Source organism: Mus musculus, chromosome 19 (genome assembly GCF_000001635.26).
Source record: "Mus musculus strain C57BL/6J chromosome 19, GRCm38.p6 C57BL/6J".
In the NCBI taxonomy this organism is placed as follows: domain Eukaryota; kingdom Metazoa; phylum Chordata; class Mammalia; order Rodentia; family Muridae; genus Mus; species Mus musculus.
In genome coordinates this window covers 29,607,412-29,625,010 of record NC_000085.6, presented here as the reverse complement: position 1 = coordinate 29,625,010, position 17,599 = coordinate 29,607,412, and the positions used below count along the sequence as shown (strand labels likewise).

Here is a 17,599-nt window from a genome sequence, read left to right as displayed (position 1 = left end):
GACTTACTTTCTACCGTGAGGGGTAACCAGTTAACAATAGCCTTTAAGGTTTTGGGAGTCCCTTGGGCAACCGTGACCTTGTATTATCTGGTGTGGTTTTGTACATTTTGTCTAGCTTTCTCCAAACTTCTATCTTTGGTTTCTTGCCTTCCCATGATGCCCAAGGTGAAGGGCATCAGTGACCATTTGTTTCCTCTGCAGCAGATGCTTAGCCATGAACTTCCTTGTGTAGGTTGTTCCTTAGTCATTCTTGATGGCTGCAGGCTTAGAATAGTCAAGGAGGAAGAGAGCCCCTTGGGTCTCTCACAGGCTGCAGCTTGCTTATTAGAGCTACGTTGGTAAGAATTTTGTACCGTAGCCTGGCTTCAAACTTCAGGTTGTCTCACCTCAGCCTCTGGAGTGCTGGGATTACAAAAATGCACTGCCTTATCAAACCTTCAGATTGAGTTCCGAGAATTATTTTCTTTTTTAAGACCATGCCTCTAATGCTGGGTTGAACATGTAAATATTTAACCAGTCAAACCTGTTTGCCAGTGAACTTTAAAGTGGGGTCTCTAAAGACAGAGATCTCTGAGGAAGTAGAGATAAGAATGAGAGAAAAGAAGCTTAAAGGCAGCCACTCCCTCTTTGGTGGGTATGCACTGAAGTTATGACTTCGAGGCATGCACATGGTAAAATGTTTAAAGTTCCTTGGACAGCTTTCTTCTGAAATAGGATAAGTTGCCCTTGGGCTTCACGTCTTTAAAAGGAACCTTAAATTTTGTAAGGAAGTGTCAAGAATAGAGAAAGGTGGGACAGCATCAGAGGTGATGAAGTGGCAGGAGGAAAGATAGGGAAATCAAGCCACATGTCCCCCATGGTCATTGCTGCGATGGTGTGGTTTGATATGTGCTCTGTGACGCTGCAGCAGCTGGTAATGTCCTTCACAGACCACTGCTCTTCACTGTTTCAACTGTGTTTGGAAGCTGCAGCAGCAGCAGAGCATGGGATGGGTGTTTTTAGGGATCCTATGACAGGAGCAGGATTGCTTCTGCTCCCTTATCATAATGAGTTGCCCCATCCTGTGCAGCAGTTGGACTTCATCAGTTTGCAGGGCTGACCCTGCTGACAATAAGATGCATTTGACCTTGAGATGGAAATTGCAACAAGATCTTTACGAATGACTGTGAATGAGACTGTATTCTCTTTCTTTCAGAATGCCAGCGACCTGTATCTGGGAGAACTGTTCTTCGACACCTCCCTGTTCGTGCACTGTGCTTTTCTTGTTGCTTTAACTTATCAAGGGTTTTGCTCTGCATTCATGAGTGCCGTCTGGGTAGTTTTTCCATTGCTCACAAAGCTTTGTGTGTACAAGGACTTCAAGAAGCACGGTAGGGAATTTTTTTTTGTTTGTTTTTTTGTTTTTTTATAAAAATGGGGAATATGTTAAAAATGCAAAGCTCCCAGATATTATTTGACCAAATTATCTTTCCAAAATATTTGTTTTAATTTTTTATGCCATGCAAGTATCTTATACTGTATACCCCATCCCATTCTCACATTTCTGAACATATGCTAGTATATTGCCTTAATACTGTTTGTCTTTTATCTTCCCTGGTGACATTGACTGAGTGCACTAGGTCACATGTACCAAGGGACTAGAGTCCCACCTGACCCAGTTTCTGTCAAGTGCCAGGGCAGGTAAACCCTGAAGATGAGCCCTGCATCGTGCCCTAGAATTCCATAGGCTTGTTCTCTTTCTTTTCCCCCAGGTGCCCAAGGAAGATTTGTTGCTCTGTACCTTTTGGGGATGTTTATCCCATATCTTTACGGGCTCTACCTCATCTGGGCTGTGTTTGAGATGTTCACTCCTATCCTGGGAAGAAGCGGGTCGGAGATCCCCCCCGACGTTGTGCTGGCCTCCATCCTGGCTGTCTGTGTGATGATCCTCTCTTCCTATTTTGTAAGGAAAAGCGTCCTGTTTTACTGTCTATACACGTGATGCCTGAGATGCACTGGATTCTGTGAAATTATGTCGCTCATACCTTGTTAAGAGAATTTAAACTAGAGGGGTGGGGTCAGTGTTTGTGCACTGTCAGGTTAATGTGCCAAGAAAATGTAGGATGATATGGTGGCCCACACTCAGGAGGTAGAGACAAGAGGATCTCTGTGAGTCCCAGACCAGCTAGGGCTACATGGTGAGACCGTGTTTTGTTGTTACTGTTTTAATGTTAAAACACACACACACACACACACACACACACACACACACACACACACACACACACACACACACAGCCTTCCGAGCTATCCAGATTCCCCTCTCTTCCTCCAAACCTGGAGACAGGCTCTCACTCTGGCTTAGAACTATGGGTTACCAGGATGGCCTTGACTTGTGGTACTCCTCCTGCCCCAACCTCCCAAGTGCTGGGAGACATCACACCTCGTGTCTAAATCCTCCCTTCAAGTAGCCTTCCATTGTAGCAGATAGGAATGTGTGGGACAGGTGATGTGTGGATTGAGATGTTCTGTTCTGAACGTAAAGAATAATCCCTATGAGCATGTTTTGAAGTTAGTAAGAGGCCAAATCGCAGTAGTTTAGGTTGTGTGTGTGTATTCGAAGTGATTTCAGTATCATTTACTTCTTCATTGCTGTCAAATCAACATTCATGAATTTGCCCCTTGGGGTGATAACCAAACATGCTTTTGTTTCTCGGTCTCTTGAGTATACTGCGTAGGTATGGAGTCTCACCTTTGTTTGTCTGTGTGCTTCTTTCCCCATGGGACACCTTAAAGGAAAGGAAAGATGGTTGGTCGGGATGGGCCAGGCCCCTCAGGAAAGTTCCTGTGGTATGATGTCTGAGGCTGATGGCGAGCCTCTCTAGAGAAAGCATCTCTGCTCCAGCTCCTAAGGAGTATTTACGCAGTGCTATAGGAAGTGCTTGTGATCTGAGGCTAGCGATCCAAGTAGAGGCAGGGATTGGAGTTCTTTACAGCTTAGGTTTTCATGCACAGGATAGTGAGCTTTTTCAGATCACTGTAGTAAGGGGCATTCCTTGTGGAAATGAGGTTCTGAGGACCCAGGGAGCTAAAGTTACCACAGCCGTAGTCTGTGTTGTCCATCAGGAAAGCCCTGCATACGTGGCTTTGCACATGTAGCCATGTAAAGTCATTCTTATGCACATGCTTGCTGTTGGCTAACTAGCATTAAAAGGAACCTACATCCTAACTGGCAACCCGAGTGCAGGCTGGGGCTGTAGCTCACTGAAGAGAGTGCTCCCTCCCATCAAGGGGTCCCTAGGCTAGGTTCCCCAACACTGAAAGAACACTCCAAAGAACACTCCCCCTCCAGCCCTCCCTCCCTCCCCCTCCCCCCCCCCCCCCCCCCCCCGGGCCAAACAACAAAACCTGCAAAGGCATTCTTCACTCTTAGTGTTGTTTACAGAGGTGGATGGAATTCTAATGTTTGTTGCTTACTTCTTTTAGTTTTATTATTAAACCTTCAACCCTGTATTTCTGTATTTGTTAAGTGTAGTAGCTTTTCCTTTCACTGTGACAAAATACTTGATAAAAATAGGAAAGGAAAAATTTATTTTGGGTCATGGCTCCTGAGGGTACTGCTCATCATGGTGGGAAAGGCATGGTGGTGCTTTTGGTGGCAGGAATCTCTGGCAGGTCCGAGTGGGACCACGACAAGAATCAAGGGCTAACAGACCCGAGGCCTTGCCACCAGAGATCTACTTTCTTCACTTAGACCCTGCCTCCTTAATCTCCATAGTCGTCTCAAATAGCACTTATCAGCTAAAGGTTTAAACACAAAAACTTGAAGAGAATATTTCCCATTTAAACCATGGTAGGTAAGTTTGTTGTTGAGGATGAAGGGAGAAAGGCCTGGGCACAGTGACACCTAACTAATCTCAGCACTTGGGAGGCTGGGGCAGGCAGATCAGGACTTTGAAGCCAACCTTGATTACATATTGTGATGCTGTCCCAAAAGCAAATAATACAGCCACGGAGAGCAGCCTTCTGTCCTCTGTAGATGGGAGTCTAGTCTGAAGGTATTTATATTATGAATTAGCTTTTCATTATTCTCTTAGAGTAGTGGTCCTCAACCTTCCTAATGCTGTGACCCTTTAATACAGTTCCTCACGTGGTGACTGCATCCATAAATATTGTTGCTATTTCACAACTATAATTTTGCTAGTTACGAATCGTAACGTAAATACCTGATATGTGACCCTGTAAAAGAATCTTCCCGTCTTCAAAGGGGTCAAGAACCCATAGTTTGAGAACCGCTGTACAAGTGATTGACATTTTTGGTACCTACAAAGGCGATTCAGAAGTAGGATATTTGAATTCCTTTCCACTGATCATGTGGAAGGGAAAATAATGAAGCTGTGAAACTGGAGATCAGGAACGCCCCAAGGCATGGCTGTGCTTGAATCCATAACAAGATCAAAGTGCACTATCACAGGTAAATCTTACCCGGAAGGCTTTGGGAAGGCACACCTCTTGGAATATTAATTACAACTGAGTATGATGGTAGTATGTACCTGTGAAGACAGCACTTCTGAGCCCTAGGGCAGGCTGGTGTAGACAGAGAGCTGTAGGTTATGTTGAGACAAGGTAATATAGCGAGAACAATGCTAACCCTCTAAAACTACAAACCGTATTTCCTTTTGTCACTATGTGAAGTGGGACTGTGACTCTGAGCTGTTGTTAGTACTGTTCTCTTGGTTTACTTATTCACATGTTACAGGTTAAAGACAGCTGCCTCTTGATGCAATGAGTTGCTCCATGGTAACAGAACACTGAACTATAATCTTTATCTCAGAACACGTCTTGTAGTCATTGAGGCTTTATTAAATATGTTTTAGAAAACAGTTAGCATTCTTGTTAAGTGAGAAGCTATCACCCTTTTTGGAGTTATTCTTTGTTGGGTATCATGGTTATACTGCCAGGCTGAGAGCCAAAATAGGCCTGATAATAGGCATGGGATCCGGAGACTTAGCAAGAAACAGCTAGGTGCATGTACACTCTGAGGGCGCAGGATGGCGTCAGGTACCTTCCTTACCATGCCCTCACCTATTTCCTTGAGAGAGCACCTCTCACCGAACCTTTCAGCTACGCTGGCAAACCTGAGAGCCTGTCTCCACCCCAGTGCTGGGGGCTTGGCTTTTACATGGCTGGGAATTTAAACTGAAGTCCTCACGTGTGCACAGGAAGTGCTCGTACCTATGGAGCCAACTTCCCGGTTCCATTCCTCATTAGGTTTACTGATTTGAGACAAGGTCTCACATGGCCTAGGCTAGCCTTAAACATTTGGAAGATGACTCTGAACTCCTGATCTTCTGGCCTCTACTTATCAAGTGCTGGAATTACAGGATTGTGCTACCATGCTTAGCTTCTTCATTTGATCTGTACTCACTCAAGATCTTAAGAGTGATATAAGATACATTTAAGGCAGAGTACACCTGTAAACGTGCCTAACTATAGAATCAAGCACACTGTCACTTTACATCTACTCCCTCATCTTCATTCTGTGAGTCCATTTATAACTTGGAGAAGAGGGAACTTCAATAGGAAATGGTAGTTTAAAGTTGGATTTTTTTTTTTTTTTTTTTTTTTTTTTTTGGTTTTTTTGAGACAGGGGTTCTCTTTATAGCTCTGGCTGTCCTGGAGCTCACTTTGTAGACCAGGCTGGCCTGCCTCCCGAGCGCTGGGATTAAAGGCGTGCGCCACCATGCCCGGCTAAAGTTGGATTTTAGGACAGTTTTGGCAGTAGTTAGCTTGGGTGTGTCAGAACTACAGTATTATAGCAAAGATTTATTTATTTTCAAATTATATACTTATAATTTAATATATATTGCTAAAATATATTAATTTTCAGCTATTTCCTTTCCTTGAACTCTATATAGCTGCCCTGTGTCCAAATTTACCAGCATGTCTTAGGTGACCCTCACTACTTGGTGGGAGAGTTGAAACATTTTGAGCATTATGACCATTTGGTAGAAGAACAAATAGGGTTACAAGTTGTTTTGCTGTCTCACCACCTTAAATCCTGGGGTGTTTATTTTCTAACAAGATAAGGTCTTTCATCCAAGAATAGTACCGTTTGGTTGAAATTTCTCAGGAAAGGATATAGGAACATTATATAAGAGGAGACAACTTTGCATAAACTTTGATATTTTGCTTTTTAAAAACAAATTCCTCTCATTGAGAATATCTTCACATTGGTGCACTTCATGAGCTTAGGGTAGGCAGGAAGATGAAGAGACAAAGGTAGGAGCTACTTTCAGGTAGTTTCTCAAAACTGAGTGGGCTGCGAATGCGCTTGGTGTGTACAAACTTTCAGTTTGCTGATTTAGTTACAATAAAAAAAGCTGATTCTGGATGCAAACCTTGCAACTGAGCCGTTCGTGTTTGCTGCTCTAAGCTCAGATTGTTTAGTGTTCACAGTGATTAACCTAAAAGGACAGTACTGTTTCATGGTGCAGTTTTTCCTCAAATGCGACTTCTACAGGGTCCATCTAAAAACTAGCCTATATGCCTCCAGCCCCTACTAGCATGTTATAAAACACTAGTGGAATCTGAATTTCATCGAAACACATGCTTAGGCATAAAACCTTACCTTTGAGAGTTTGGCAGCTTTACTGTCATTGGTTGGATTCAGTTCTGTGGTGTTTGCTGAGCAGGGCTGGCCACTGCTGGCCACTGTGGCACATAGGGCAGTGTCTTGGCTGTGAATAGGTTCTGGTCCTTCTTCCGTGGACACCTGAACACAGGGTCACTGTGCTTTGTTTCCAGTCTCCCTTTGCTTTCTGCCCCACTGTCAGGAAGTGCTGTCCTGGCCTGCTGAAGCCGTCTGTCACTTTCCAGGCTCTCACTTAGGAGGGACACACCTGAGGAATTGCTGCTTTATCTCCTGGGGTCACTGCACATCACACAGGCCACTAGCTTTTCTTTATTGTGTTCTAGACAATACCTACTAAAAAATATCATGGGAAACACCTCTCTACCAATGTTATGAATTCGTAATTTGTGTCTGTGCTTGTGTTTAGATTACCTTCATCTACCTTGTGAACAGCACAAAGAAAACCATTCTGACTCTAATACTGGTGTGCGCGGTCACCTTCCTCCTTGTCTGCAGTGGAGCCTTTTTCCCATATAGTTCTAATCCCGAGAGTCCAAAGCCAAAGAGAGTGTTTCTTCAGGTAAGGGAGGCTCTTCAGAAGCAGTGAGATTCAGGAGATGAGAAGCGCCTTGTGGGTTTTGAGCTTCACCAGTGAACAGGAAAACTCGACTTTTCTGCTGTTGACATAATTTACTTGGTTTAGATTTGTGTATAAAGTAGCAAGGGACACTGACCATCAGTGGGCATTCTTATCTCTTAGACACACTTTCCATCATATATGTATGTATACAAAATATGCATGTGTATAATCTAGAAGCCATGACCATTTAAAATTACAAATAGCATAAATATCTGTAGGCTGATTAAAAGTAGGCATCAGTTCCCTGGAGCTGGAGTTATAGGCTGTTAGGAGCCGCCTGGTGTGGGTGCTGGGAGCTTCTGGAAGAGCAGCAGGGCATGTTCGTAACCACTGGAAGATCGCTCTAGCTCCTGGTTTGGCTTTGAGACCTTCTCTTACAGTATTGTCTAGACTTGCCTAACTCTGTGCTCAAATGCCTCGCCACTTCAGCCTTGTAAGTAATTGAGACTACAAGCACAAACACTGTCCCTGATCAAGTCTTATATATATATTTTAAGTATTCCTTCAACTCTAGTTGTGAATTACAATAAAAGGCACTTGCATGTCTGCCATCTATTTTAAAAGGAAAAAACCCACTAACAGTAACTTAGTAATTATTAAGTCTCCTTTTTATTTCCCTGTTTCTAATCAATTTTTAAATTTTTTTTACTATTTATTTATTTGAGTACACTGTAGCTGTACAGATGGTTGTGAGCCTTCATGTGGTTGCTGGGAATTGAATTTTTTTAGGACCCCTGCTTGGTCAGTGCCTGCTTGCTCCAGCCCAAAGACTTATTTATTATTATACGTAAGTGTACTGTAGCTGGCTTTAGATGCACCAGAAGAGGACATGAGATCTCCTAATGGGTGGTTGTGAGCCAACCATGTGGCTGCTGGGATTTGAACTCAGGACCTTCAGAAGAACAGTCTCTTACCTGCTAAGCCATCTCACCAGCCCTCTAATCAATTCTTGGAATGGTCTTTTTATCTTTATTAAATTGGGGTAGGAGTGTGGGTGAGCTAGCTGAACAGTTTTCTCATTAGTCTTGTTCTTTTCAGCACGTGAGTAGAACTTTTCATAACTTAGAAGGAAGCGTAGTAAAAAGAGACTCTGGAATATGGATCAATGGGTTTGATTATACTGGAATGTCTCACGTAACACCTCACATTCCTGAGATCAACGACACAATCCGAGCTCACTGTGAGGAGGATGCCCCACTCTGTGGCTTCCCTTGGTATCTTCCAGTGCACTTCCTGATCAGGTTGGTTCATACTTTTTCTTAAGTTGGGGTTTAGTTCCCAAATTCTATCACTGTCAGGATTCAGTGAAATTTAACCTTAACTCAGTCAAGCGCTGTTTGTAATGTTTCTATATTACCAGAAAATTTCCATTTCTTTAGTCAGATAATGAACTCAGGAGCATGGTTTGCTATTTTAAACGTAAGAAAGTCTCTCTTCAAGAAACTTGAGTAGTAGTTAGAAAGGGCTATGCTCCTGACCAGTATAATACAACAGTTACGGCTTCCTCCCAGCTTGCGATACTCAGACAGATGGCATTTCAGTATTCATCAGAGGAATGGGATAGGCAGCAGAAATGCCTGGGCAATTCCTGTCTTTAAAAGGATTTATCATTTATGTGCACAGTGTGTCTGCCCTGTGCCTGTGGAGGCCAGAAGAGAGTGCGCAATCTCTGGCTCTGGAGTCACAGGTGGCTGTGAGCCGGCACATGGATGCTTGGAACTGAATCCGGGTCCTCTGGAAGGAGGGCTTGTAAACTGTTGAGAGGGATTTGTTAGCAATCTGGCCAGCAGAGGAGCTAGCCTCATTTATTGCATCAGGCACTTCTCAGACCCCTTTGGGTGTTCTGAACCATTCTGTGAGTTAGGAATTTGCTGTCAGCTGCTAAAGCATCCTGAATAGTCACCCTGTCTTTCCAATAGGAAAAACTGGTATCTTCCAGCTCCCGAGGTCTCTCCAAGAAACCCTGCTCATTTCAGACTTGTGTCCAAAGAGAAAATGCCATGGGATTCGATAAAGTTGACCTTTGAAGCAACAGGTGAGCCAGTTTCCTTCTCATGTCGCATCTCACGCTTTCAGTTGGCTGCCATGGCTTCCCGCGAGACATATCAGAGAAACACTGACTGACTGACTGACTGACCGATTCGGGTGTCTCACCGAGAGCCAGGCTGGCCTGTGATCATGGTCTTCCTGCCTTAGCCTGCCTGCTGAGTGCTGGAGCCATGCACTGTCACTCCTTGTACATTACAGTTTTGTTTTTTTTTTGTTTTTTTTTGATAAAAACCATACAACTTTTTATTGTCAAGTCAAAGAGGTATCAAAATTAAAGCAAAACTTACAGGGTGAGACTTAACGAAAGTACTACAGAGCATCAAAGGAAGTGGAACTGTAACTAGGCGCAGGGCAATCATGAAGAAATGAACACAGGAAGGGTAAGGCGGGACAACAGTGAGAACCTGCAAAAGACCCCAGGGGAGATGACCTGGTGTTACTTTCATCTCTCACAAGCGCCTAGGTAAATGACTAATGGGATAAGATTTCTAAGCTCCACTATGTGCTTAAGAGTCCTCCTCCCCATTGGCGCTGTCTCTGTCATCTTCTCCTTCCTCAGGCTCTTTTTCTTACAGTATTTTTAATAGCGGCTGAAAGTTACTTAGGAAAATCTCCTATGTTTTATTGCTTAGAACAGTTTCAGATCACAAACATATTGAGCAGAAAGTACAGGTTAAAGCTTGTCAAGTCTGGTCATTGCTCCCTAACACCCAGCTTCTGTTCACCCTGAGTTCCAGTCTAGATTGTACCTTTTCCTACTGTTTCTCTTCCTTTCTGTGTCTACTGAAGTGGAAGCGTAAATTATCCCACTTAGCTCTCTTACTCTCTTATTCCTGCTTCTCTCTTGCCCTCTTGCTCCCCCTCTCTCCCCACTCCCTTCCTCCCCCCCTCTCTCCACATGGTCATGGCTGGCCTCTATTTCTCTATTCTCCTCTTCTCTCTGCCTCTACTACCCTCTTAACTCCCCTCCCATGTCCTGAATAAATTCTATTCTATGCTAAAAAAAAAATTACCCCACTTAGGTTGTTATTCCTAATATATGCATTCGGTGCTATAAATTTCCTTTTGAATACTGCTTAGGCAGTATTCAATTTTTACACTTGTAATTTTTACACCTGAGAAATTTATATTTGGCTCCGAGGCTATAAAATAGGTGTTCAAATCAAACACTTACTGATAAGTCAGAGAAACTTACTTGGAAACAGTTCTTTGTTGTACATAGGATTTTGCTGGTTATGAAAGACACAAGGCTGTTCACATGCTGTTTTACATGAGGAATGACACCTGAGTACACCCTATCATAGGGGTTAGGGTGCCTTCTGTATTTTCAAAAGCTAATCAATTCTTCGACTTTATAATCATCGGTGCTGAGAGTTCCACTCTGAATAAATTTGTAGCATATCTGAGTAAATATGTAGTTCAAAATGGCAGAAGTATCTTTAGAGTCATTTAAGAAACTGCAAAATTTGTCCTAGCCCCAAGACAAGATTCATGTAACAACTATAAATGAAATTTGTCAGGAACTCAGACAGCAAGTCTGAAAATTAAAGTCTAACACACTCCAGTCCACAGATACTGAGATCTGGTATTTACATGTTGATGAATGAAGGTTAAAAAAACATTTACAGTGTATGACTGTTATGTTTCTGTAAGAGGATAAACTTTTCCATGGACAGTATAAATACTAATTCATAGTCCAATTACTAGTGAATTTGAGCCAGTGTGTTTCAGGCAGCATTTGGTGGCATTGCTATTAAGATCACCTGCTGCTGTGTCACCTGGCAGTCCTGGAACTTGTTCTGTAGATCACACTGGCCTGGAGGTCAGAGATAGATCGGCCTCTGCCTCCCCAGTGCAGGGACTAAAGGCATGTGCCGCTATTGCCCGGCCCAGTTATGACTTTTAAGAAACCTTACTGGAAGTCTTAGTGTTAGTTTGTTATCAAACAGATCTGCACTGTTCCAAACATTTTCTTTTCTTGCTACATTCTGTTCACCTTTCCACGTTAAAAACTAGTAGCTCTTGCAGATCCCAACCAGTGACGTCCCTGTAAGTCTTGTCCTAGGCTTTCCCCCACACTACTGCCTGCGGATTTACTACATTTGATTGTTACTTTCCACCTTAAGAAAACACAGTGCTTGCAGAATGTCTAGACTACTTCTACTATTGCTTCTTTAAAGTTTTATTTATTTACTCTATGTACACGAGTATGTTATAGCTGTCTTCAGACACACCAGAAGAGGGCCTCAGATCCTACCACAGATGATTGTGATCCACCACGTGGTAGCTGGGACCCCTGGAAGAGCAGTCAATTCTCTTAACTGCTGAGCCATCTCTCCAGCCTAGTGACTCGATGTCTTAGCAGAGCATTCTGGGTCATTTGTATAAAGCTAATAGGTAATGTGGAAATGTGATGGCTAACTTTGTATATTTGGCTAGACTGTAGTACCTTGACATTTTCTGATAACATGTAAATAGTGGATTTGAGTCTGGCTGATGAGTTTCCCTCCTCCAAACACTGAGAGTCTTAAGGACCTCACCACAGGCAGATTACCTTTGCACTCTGCCTGCAACTTGTTGGGGAGGGGGGCAGGGCTGGAGATAGGTAAATTATATCAGCAGTTACCAAGTTACCTTTCTCATTTCCGTTCTCTCCTTACTTAACCTTGTCCAAACTGCTAACCTCCTTGAGCTTTGTAAAGAGCCCGTCTAAAGTCATCACAGATGAACCTAACAGTATTGTCACTGCACATTGACTTCAATGTTCCTCTTGCAGGACCAAGCCATATGTCTTTCTATGTTCGAACCCACAAAGGATCAACACTTTCCCAGTGGTCTCTTGGCAACGGCATCCCAGTCACAAGCAGAGGAGGAGACTACTTTGTGTTTTATTCCCATGGACTCCAGGCTTCTGCATGGCGGTTCTGGATAGAAGTGCAGGTGGGATTTCCCAGGCTTCTAGACAGTACGTAACAACCTTGGAGGCCAGTGTTGTGGCTTCAGAGAACTAACTGCTTTTTCCCCAGCAGGTCTCAGAAGAACAGGCAGAAGGAATGGTGACTGTGGCCATTGCTGCCCACTATCTATCAGGGGAGAACAAAAGATCCTCTCAGCTGGATGCTCTGAAGAAGAAGTTCCCAGACTGGTCCTTTCCTTCGGCGTGGGTTTCCACCTACAGTCTCTTTGTGTTTTAATCTCGCGGATGGACTTTGAGTACATGTCCCCTGAACATTGCATGGGATAGTTTCTCTCCCATGATACAAGGATGTTTGTAATACAAGTCAATGAACTCTACTGAGCATATGTTCAAAGAGCTTTTGGGATAACACTCTTCAGGGCTAAGTACTGTATGGGTTAAACTTGGGGACAGTGATACCTGGCCATGCCGGTTGAAACTTCCTGTTTTCTGACAACTAAGCACATGTGGATATTGCCAATCATGTCACTCATGACTAAGGACTCAGCAGCATGCCTCTTGAGCAGCTTTCCTGTGAGGATCAAGAAAGATGTAGGCTCTTAGACCACTGCTAATGAAATAGGCAAGTCCACTTGCCAGTGGAGGTGGGTAAGATGCCTCTCTGTGCGCTACAACTGTAGTACTGGGAAGTAAATGCCACAAAGGTGGAAGCCGCTGCAGCACCTTAGATGTTCGAGCGCTGTTTCTTCAGGCAGCCGTTCAGATTTTTTTTGTCTGTTTGGAAGCCTAAGCCCTGATGCAGAGGCCTGACTCCTGAGTAGCATTCAGTGTCTGCTTTTCCCTCAAACACATTCCTGTCATTTACCTGGGGAAGAGAACATTTTTTTCAGCTACATTTTCTTCTTACATTTCATGGGTTGCTTTATTTGTGCAAGCACAGAACTTAAAACTTCTTCCCCAGAGCACTGAATTGCCAGCATAGCTGCTGAGGTGGAAGAGGAGGAGGGCTGGGAGGACTGGGGATTTTATAATATTTATTCTGTTATATATAAGATTAATCCTTTAGCACAAGTTCTTTATTGCTGCATTGGGTTTTCTGTTTTCTAGCAGGTGACTAAGTTGTTGTAACTTGCCGTCAGTGAGAACCGGCTGTCCTGATGTTGAGGTTGTAGCTTACACAGGAGACAACTATACCTGTATTTGTTAATTTTTAGATCCCGCATAAGGGCAGCAGTCAGACTTAATGGTGCTTTTCATTTTGAAGACAGGGATGTAGCTTGTGAGGTATGTCACGGCAGTGGCTCTTGTGGCGTCTCTAGGTTCCATCAGTGACAGAGGATGAGATGAACAGTAAATTATTCTAATTTTACAGTAGTAAATATACAAAGACAAAATTTGAGTTAGCTAACAAGCATGACACAAAATGTAGTTGAAAGAAAAGCCATAGTAAGGCAAAACCAAACCAAACCAAACCAAACAATATCCTTGTCAGGTGAGAACAGGAAGGCGCCTCTCAGAGTGGCCCTCAGAACTGTCTGAATGTCAACAAGAGCACTGTTACGTGTGCACCGCAGAAGAGGAGCCTCTGGAAATTGCTCGTGTGGTACGTGTCAGTTTCTTAATCGTGTTCCTTGTATTGCCTGCCTAATCTATAACGCCTTAAAAACGCTGCGGCTGGAGCTGATAGTAACATGCTGACTGTCACAAGTGGTGACACTTAAAGTGGAGTCAGTGTTTTGCTGGACTCACAGAAATCTTATCTCACTAGTGCTTCAAGTGTCTGGCTCCTGCTGTGTGTGTATTCTCTGTCAGGTCGTACTTAAAGGGTTGAGGGTTTATGTCTAGCTTGTAGAGAACCACAGCTGAGTAACAGTACTGATAGCTCAATGAATTTCAAAATACGGGCTTATGTTCTGTGCCCGGGTTAATCTGAAACTGATTACTAGAAATTATGGGGGAGGAGAGCAACATGTCATGCTGAGGAAGTTCACTAGGACAAGGATGCTCTCTGACTTCCTTCCCTTTGGCAGGCACCTTTTCAGTGTAATCAATCATGGTTTTCTTTCTGTCTTTGGGTTGTTTCTCTATGCAAACGATTTTCATTTTCTCTAACACTATTATGCAACCACTAACAAGATGTTCAGTTTCAGGCATGCTTAACGGCCAGAAATGGTCAGGCAATTACATGCAGTATTCATGGCTTTTAAAAAGCACACTCTGTAGTTATCACTAGCCTCCTACCTTTAAAGGTTATCTGATCACTTGTGTAATTCACTTCTCAAAAGATAGTTTCAAGGTCTAAGTAATGCATCCCCCAGAAGAGTATAAACAGAAGCAGCACACTAGGGACAAGTATGAAGAACTGAAAGATTGTTCTACACAGCGTTTCCAGCTTAGCAGCTATAACTAAATGTCTGAGATTTCCCCCAACCCTGATTTTGCTGTGAAAGAGATTAGACCACAAGCCAGCCTAGGTGACTCAGGAAGCTGTTGGAAGAACATGTCTGTCCATCTCATTTTCACTTATTTGCTGACTTGTTGAGGGTTAATCGTTGCCTTACAATGTTACTGAAATAAACTTTTTAACACACTGGTTGGAAAAAATGGATCTTTTACAACTGCTTTTTATTCTATCTCCATATTTTAAGGCTATTTTTTATCCCTAGTGTCTGTCTGTCTCCGTCTCTCTCTCTCTCTCTCTCTCTCTCTCTCTCTCTCTCTCTCTCTCGTGTGTGTGTGTGTGTGTGTACTATCTTTAAAATGCTCTATATAGCTTGAGAATTACTGCTATTTTAATAAGTGGTATAAGCAAAGAACTCGATAGAAATGGTCACTTCATCTGGAATCTTTTTTCCCTGGAATGAAACTGTGCATCTGAATTTCAGAGAAATAAAAAGAACCTGTTTAGCAAATGGGAAGATCCGGAGTATATTTAGGTTTAAATCTTCTCCACTGAGAGAGGAAGTCACAACAGGAAGCTTTTTTAAAACTGTGGCTAGGTATAAGAGCAGGCAGAGAAGCTACACTGCAGACATACAGGGACTTCTCGCCACCCACAGGAAGGCTGACCCCTGACAAAGCCCGTAGCATTTTCCCTGGTGTCTTAGTTAGGGTTTTACTGCTGTGAACAGACACCATGACCAAGGCAAGTCTTATAAAAACAACATTTAATTGGGGCTAGTTTACAGGTTCAGAGGTTCAGTCCATTATCATCAATGTGGGAGCATGGCAACATCCAGGCTGTCATGGCGCAGGCAGAGCTGAGAGTTCTACCTCTTCATCCAAAGGCTGCTAGTGGAAGACTGACTTCCAGGCAACTGGAGGGAGAGTCTAAGCCCACACCCACAGTGACACACCTACTCCAACCAGGTCACACCTATTCCAACAAGGCCACACTTCCAAATGGTGCCACTCCCTGGTCCAAGAATATACAAACCATCACACCTGGCTTTTTTTGTTTTCTGAGGAGATTCTGTCATAGCAGTTCAAGGTGTTTTTTCATTTTTGTTCTCATTTTAGGGCCAATAAAGTCATAATGCACATATGCCTCAGTAAATTGAACTTAAAAAAAAAAACCATTTGATTGCAAAATTTAATGAGAATTTCTGTAATCCAATATCCTGACCAAGTGGGATCAGTAGGTCCTACCAAAACATCATTTGGATATCAGAAAGAAATTTAACTATATTAACTTTCAAGTAGTTATGCTGAACCAAATGGAGCAAAACAAAACTTTTAAAAAAGTATACAACAACCAAAGAATAATTTTCATAATGCCAGATTTCTTGCCTTGGTGTTTCCTAGTTCTGTTAGTACACATTATATATTTTATCCGTCAAACGCAGCCCAGATTCTATCTGGTAAAGGTCTTCAGTGAGAACCCAGAGCATCATACTTCATGATAAAAGACTTAAGACAGGGAGAAGACAATGTCAATTGCCTCTCCTATTGACCATCATTCTGGTGGCTCCAGGCAGGACAACCTGGCAAGAAAGGACAAAACATCCAGATCTGAAGTGCAGAGCTAAAATGATATCTGGTTGCAAATGACATGATCATTTACATAGAAAATCAAAAAAATGCAAAGATGAAATTAAGCATTCCATTTATAAGAATACCAAGAAGAATGAAACAGAATAAAGGCAAAAGAGTACAAAATGTTGCTGAAAGGAATCAAAGGGCTAAAATGAATGAGACATTCATGGCCTGGGAAGCAGGATACTAAAAAGGACTGAATTCTTCAAACAGGTTTGCTTACATATGCAGACCATCTCTACAGAGCCACTGAAAAGTTCATCCGAAATTCAGACGGCACCACAGGAGTCCTACAACAGCCGGAGCAGCCTTGAGATAAATATAGACAGTACTTGAACCTCCACAGCTTCCTATGAAGCAAGAATCACCCAGAAGGAAGACTGCACATTTATAGTGTGTCCATAAAAAACCCGCATTATAGTGTTTTTGACAGTTCAGTTGGGAAAAAAAAATCTTTTCATAAATTGTACTCAAAACATTGAATATCCATCCATATGTAAAAGAGTAAGAGAGTCTCTCAAATATACAAAAATTAACTCAAAATGTGTCTAAATGTTTAAGCTACAACTATAAAGCACAGGCATAAATATTTATAGCCTTGGTTAAATGGTGGTTTCCTCCTTGTGCACAAGCAATCAACACGAGAAGCTGTGCTGCAGCAGCACAGTGGCCCACGCCTTTAACCCCAGCACTTAGGGTGGGGGTGGGGAGGGGAGGTAGGTGGATCTTTGTGAGTTTGAGGCCAACCTGGTCTACAGAGTTAGACCAGGACAGCCAGGCTATTATGAAGAGAAACCCTGTCTTGAAAAACAAAACACAACAAACAAAAACCCCAAAACAATAACCAAAAAACCCAAAACAAACAAACAAAAAAGAAAAACTGTCTTCCAAAATTCCATAAGACAGTACAAGGAGGGGAAATCACAATACTAATCATAAACTTCGGTAAAGACTAGTATTCAAAAATATATAAAATCACGAGCCAACTAAAGATAAAAATAACCTTTTGGTTTGGCCTGGCCTGAACACGGTGGGAGCCACTGACATCAGGTGTAGGTACCAGACGCTGGGCCCTCATTTACAGCTAAGGGGCTTTAGTGAAGGCTGTCTAGCATAGAGAACTTGGTACTTCCTCAAGGACATAGTCACTCTATCAATAATCCAGCAACTGCACTTCTGGAGAGAATGGAAAACTCCCATACAGAAAGCCTTGTTCCCTTAGTCCCTCCCCTTCCTTTTCCTTGAGATGTCCAAGATCCTCAGCAGGCTTCCTGAACCCAAGGATGATGTGGTATAGCAGCACACTGTTTGCCGAGATACACACCTGTGGTCAACGTTAGGAGTT

The 17,599-nt window shown here is 42.9% G+C and overlaps 1 protein-coding gene across 2 annotated transcripts in view; it reads left to right on the top strand.

Moving 5' to 3' along the window:
• Ermp1 (endoplasmic reticulum metallopeptidase 1) overlaps positions 1-15,135 on the top strand; it is a 38,540-nt gene extending 23,405 nt beyond the window's left edge. Inside the window, exons 9-15 of one of the 2 annotated variants that reach the window (NM_001081213.2) lie at positions 1,196-1,370; positions 1,752-1,942; positions 7,041-7,193; positions 8,292-8,494; positions 9,173-9,288; positions 12,079-12,242; positions 12,332-15,135. In NM_001081213.2, the coding sequence (NP_001074682.1) occupies positions 1,196-1,370; positions 1,752-1,942; positions 7,041-7,193; positions 8,292-8,494; positions 9,173-9,288; positions 12,079-12,242; positions 12,332-12,496 (1,167 nt within the window). In that variant the 3' untranslated portion in view covers positions 12,497-15,135. Of the gene's footprint in view, positions 1-1,195; positions 1,371-1,751; positions 1,943-7,040; positions 7,194-8,291; positions 8,495-9,172; positions 9,289-12,078; positions 12,243-12,328 lie in introns of both variants that reach the window. The other variant, NM_001362131.1, reaches the window with a different exon arrangement.
• The last annotated feature ends 2,464 nt before the right edge of the window (positions 15,136-17,599 follow it).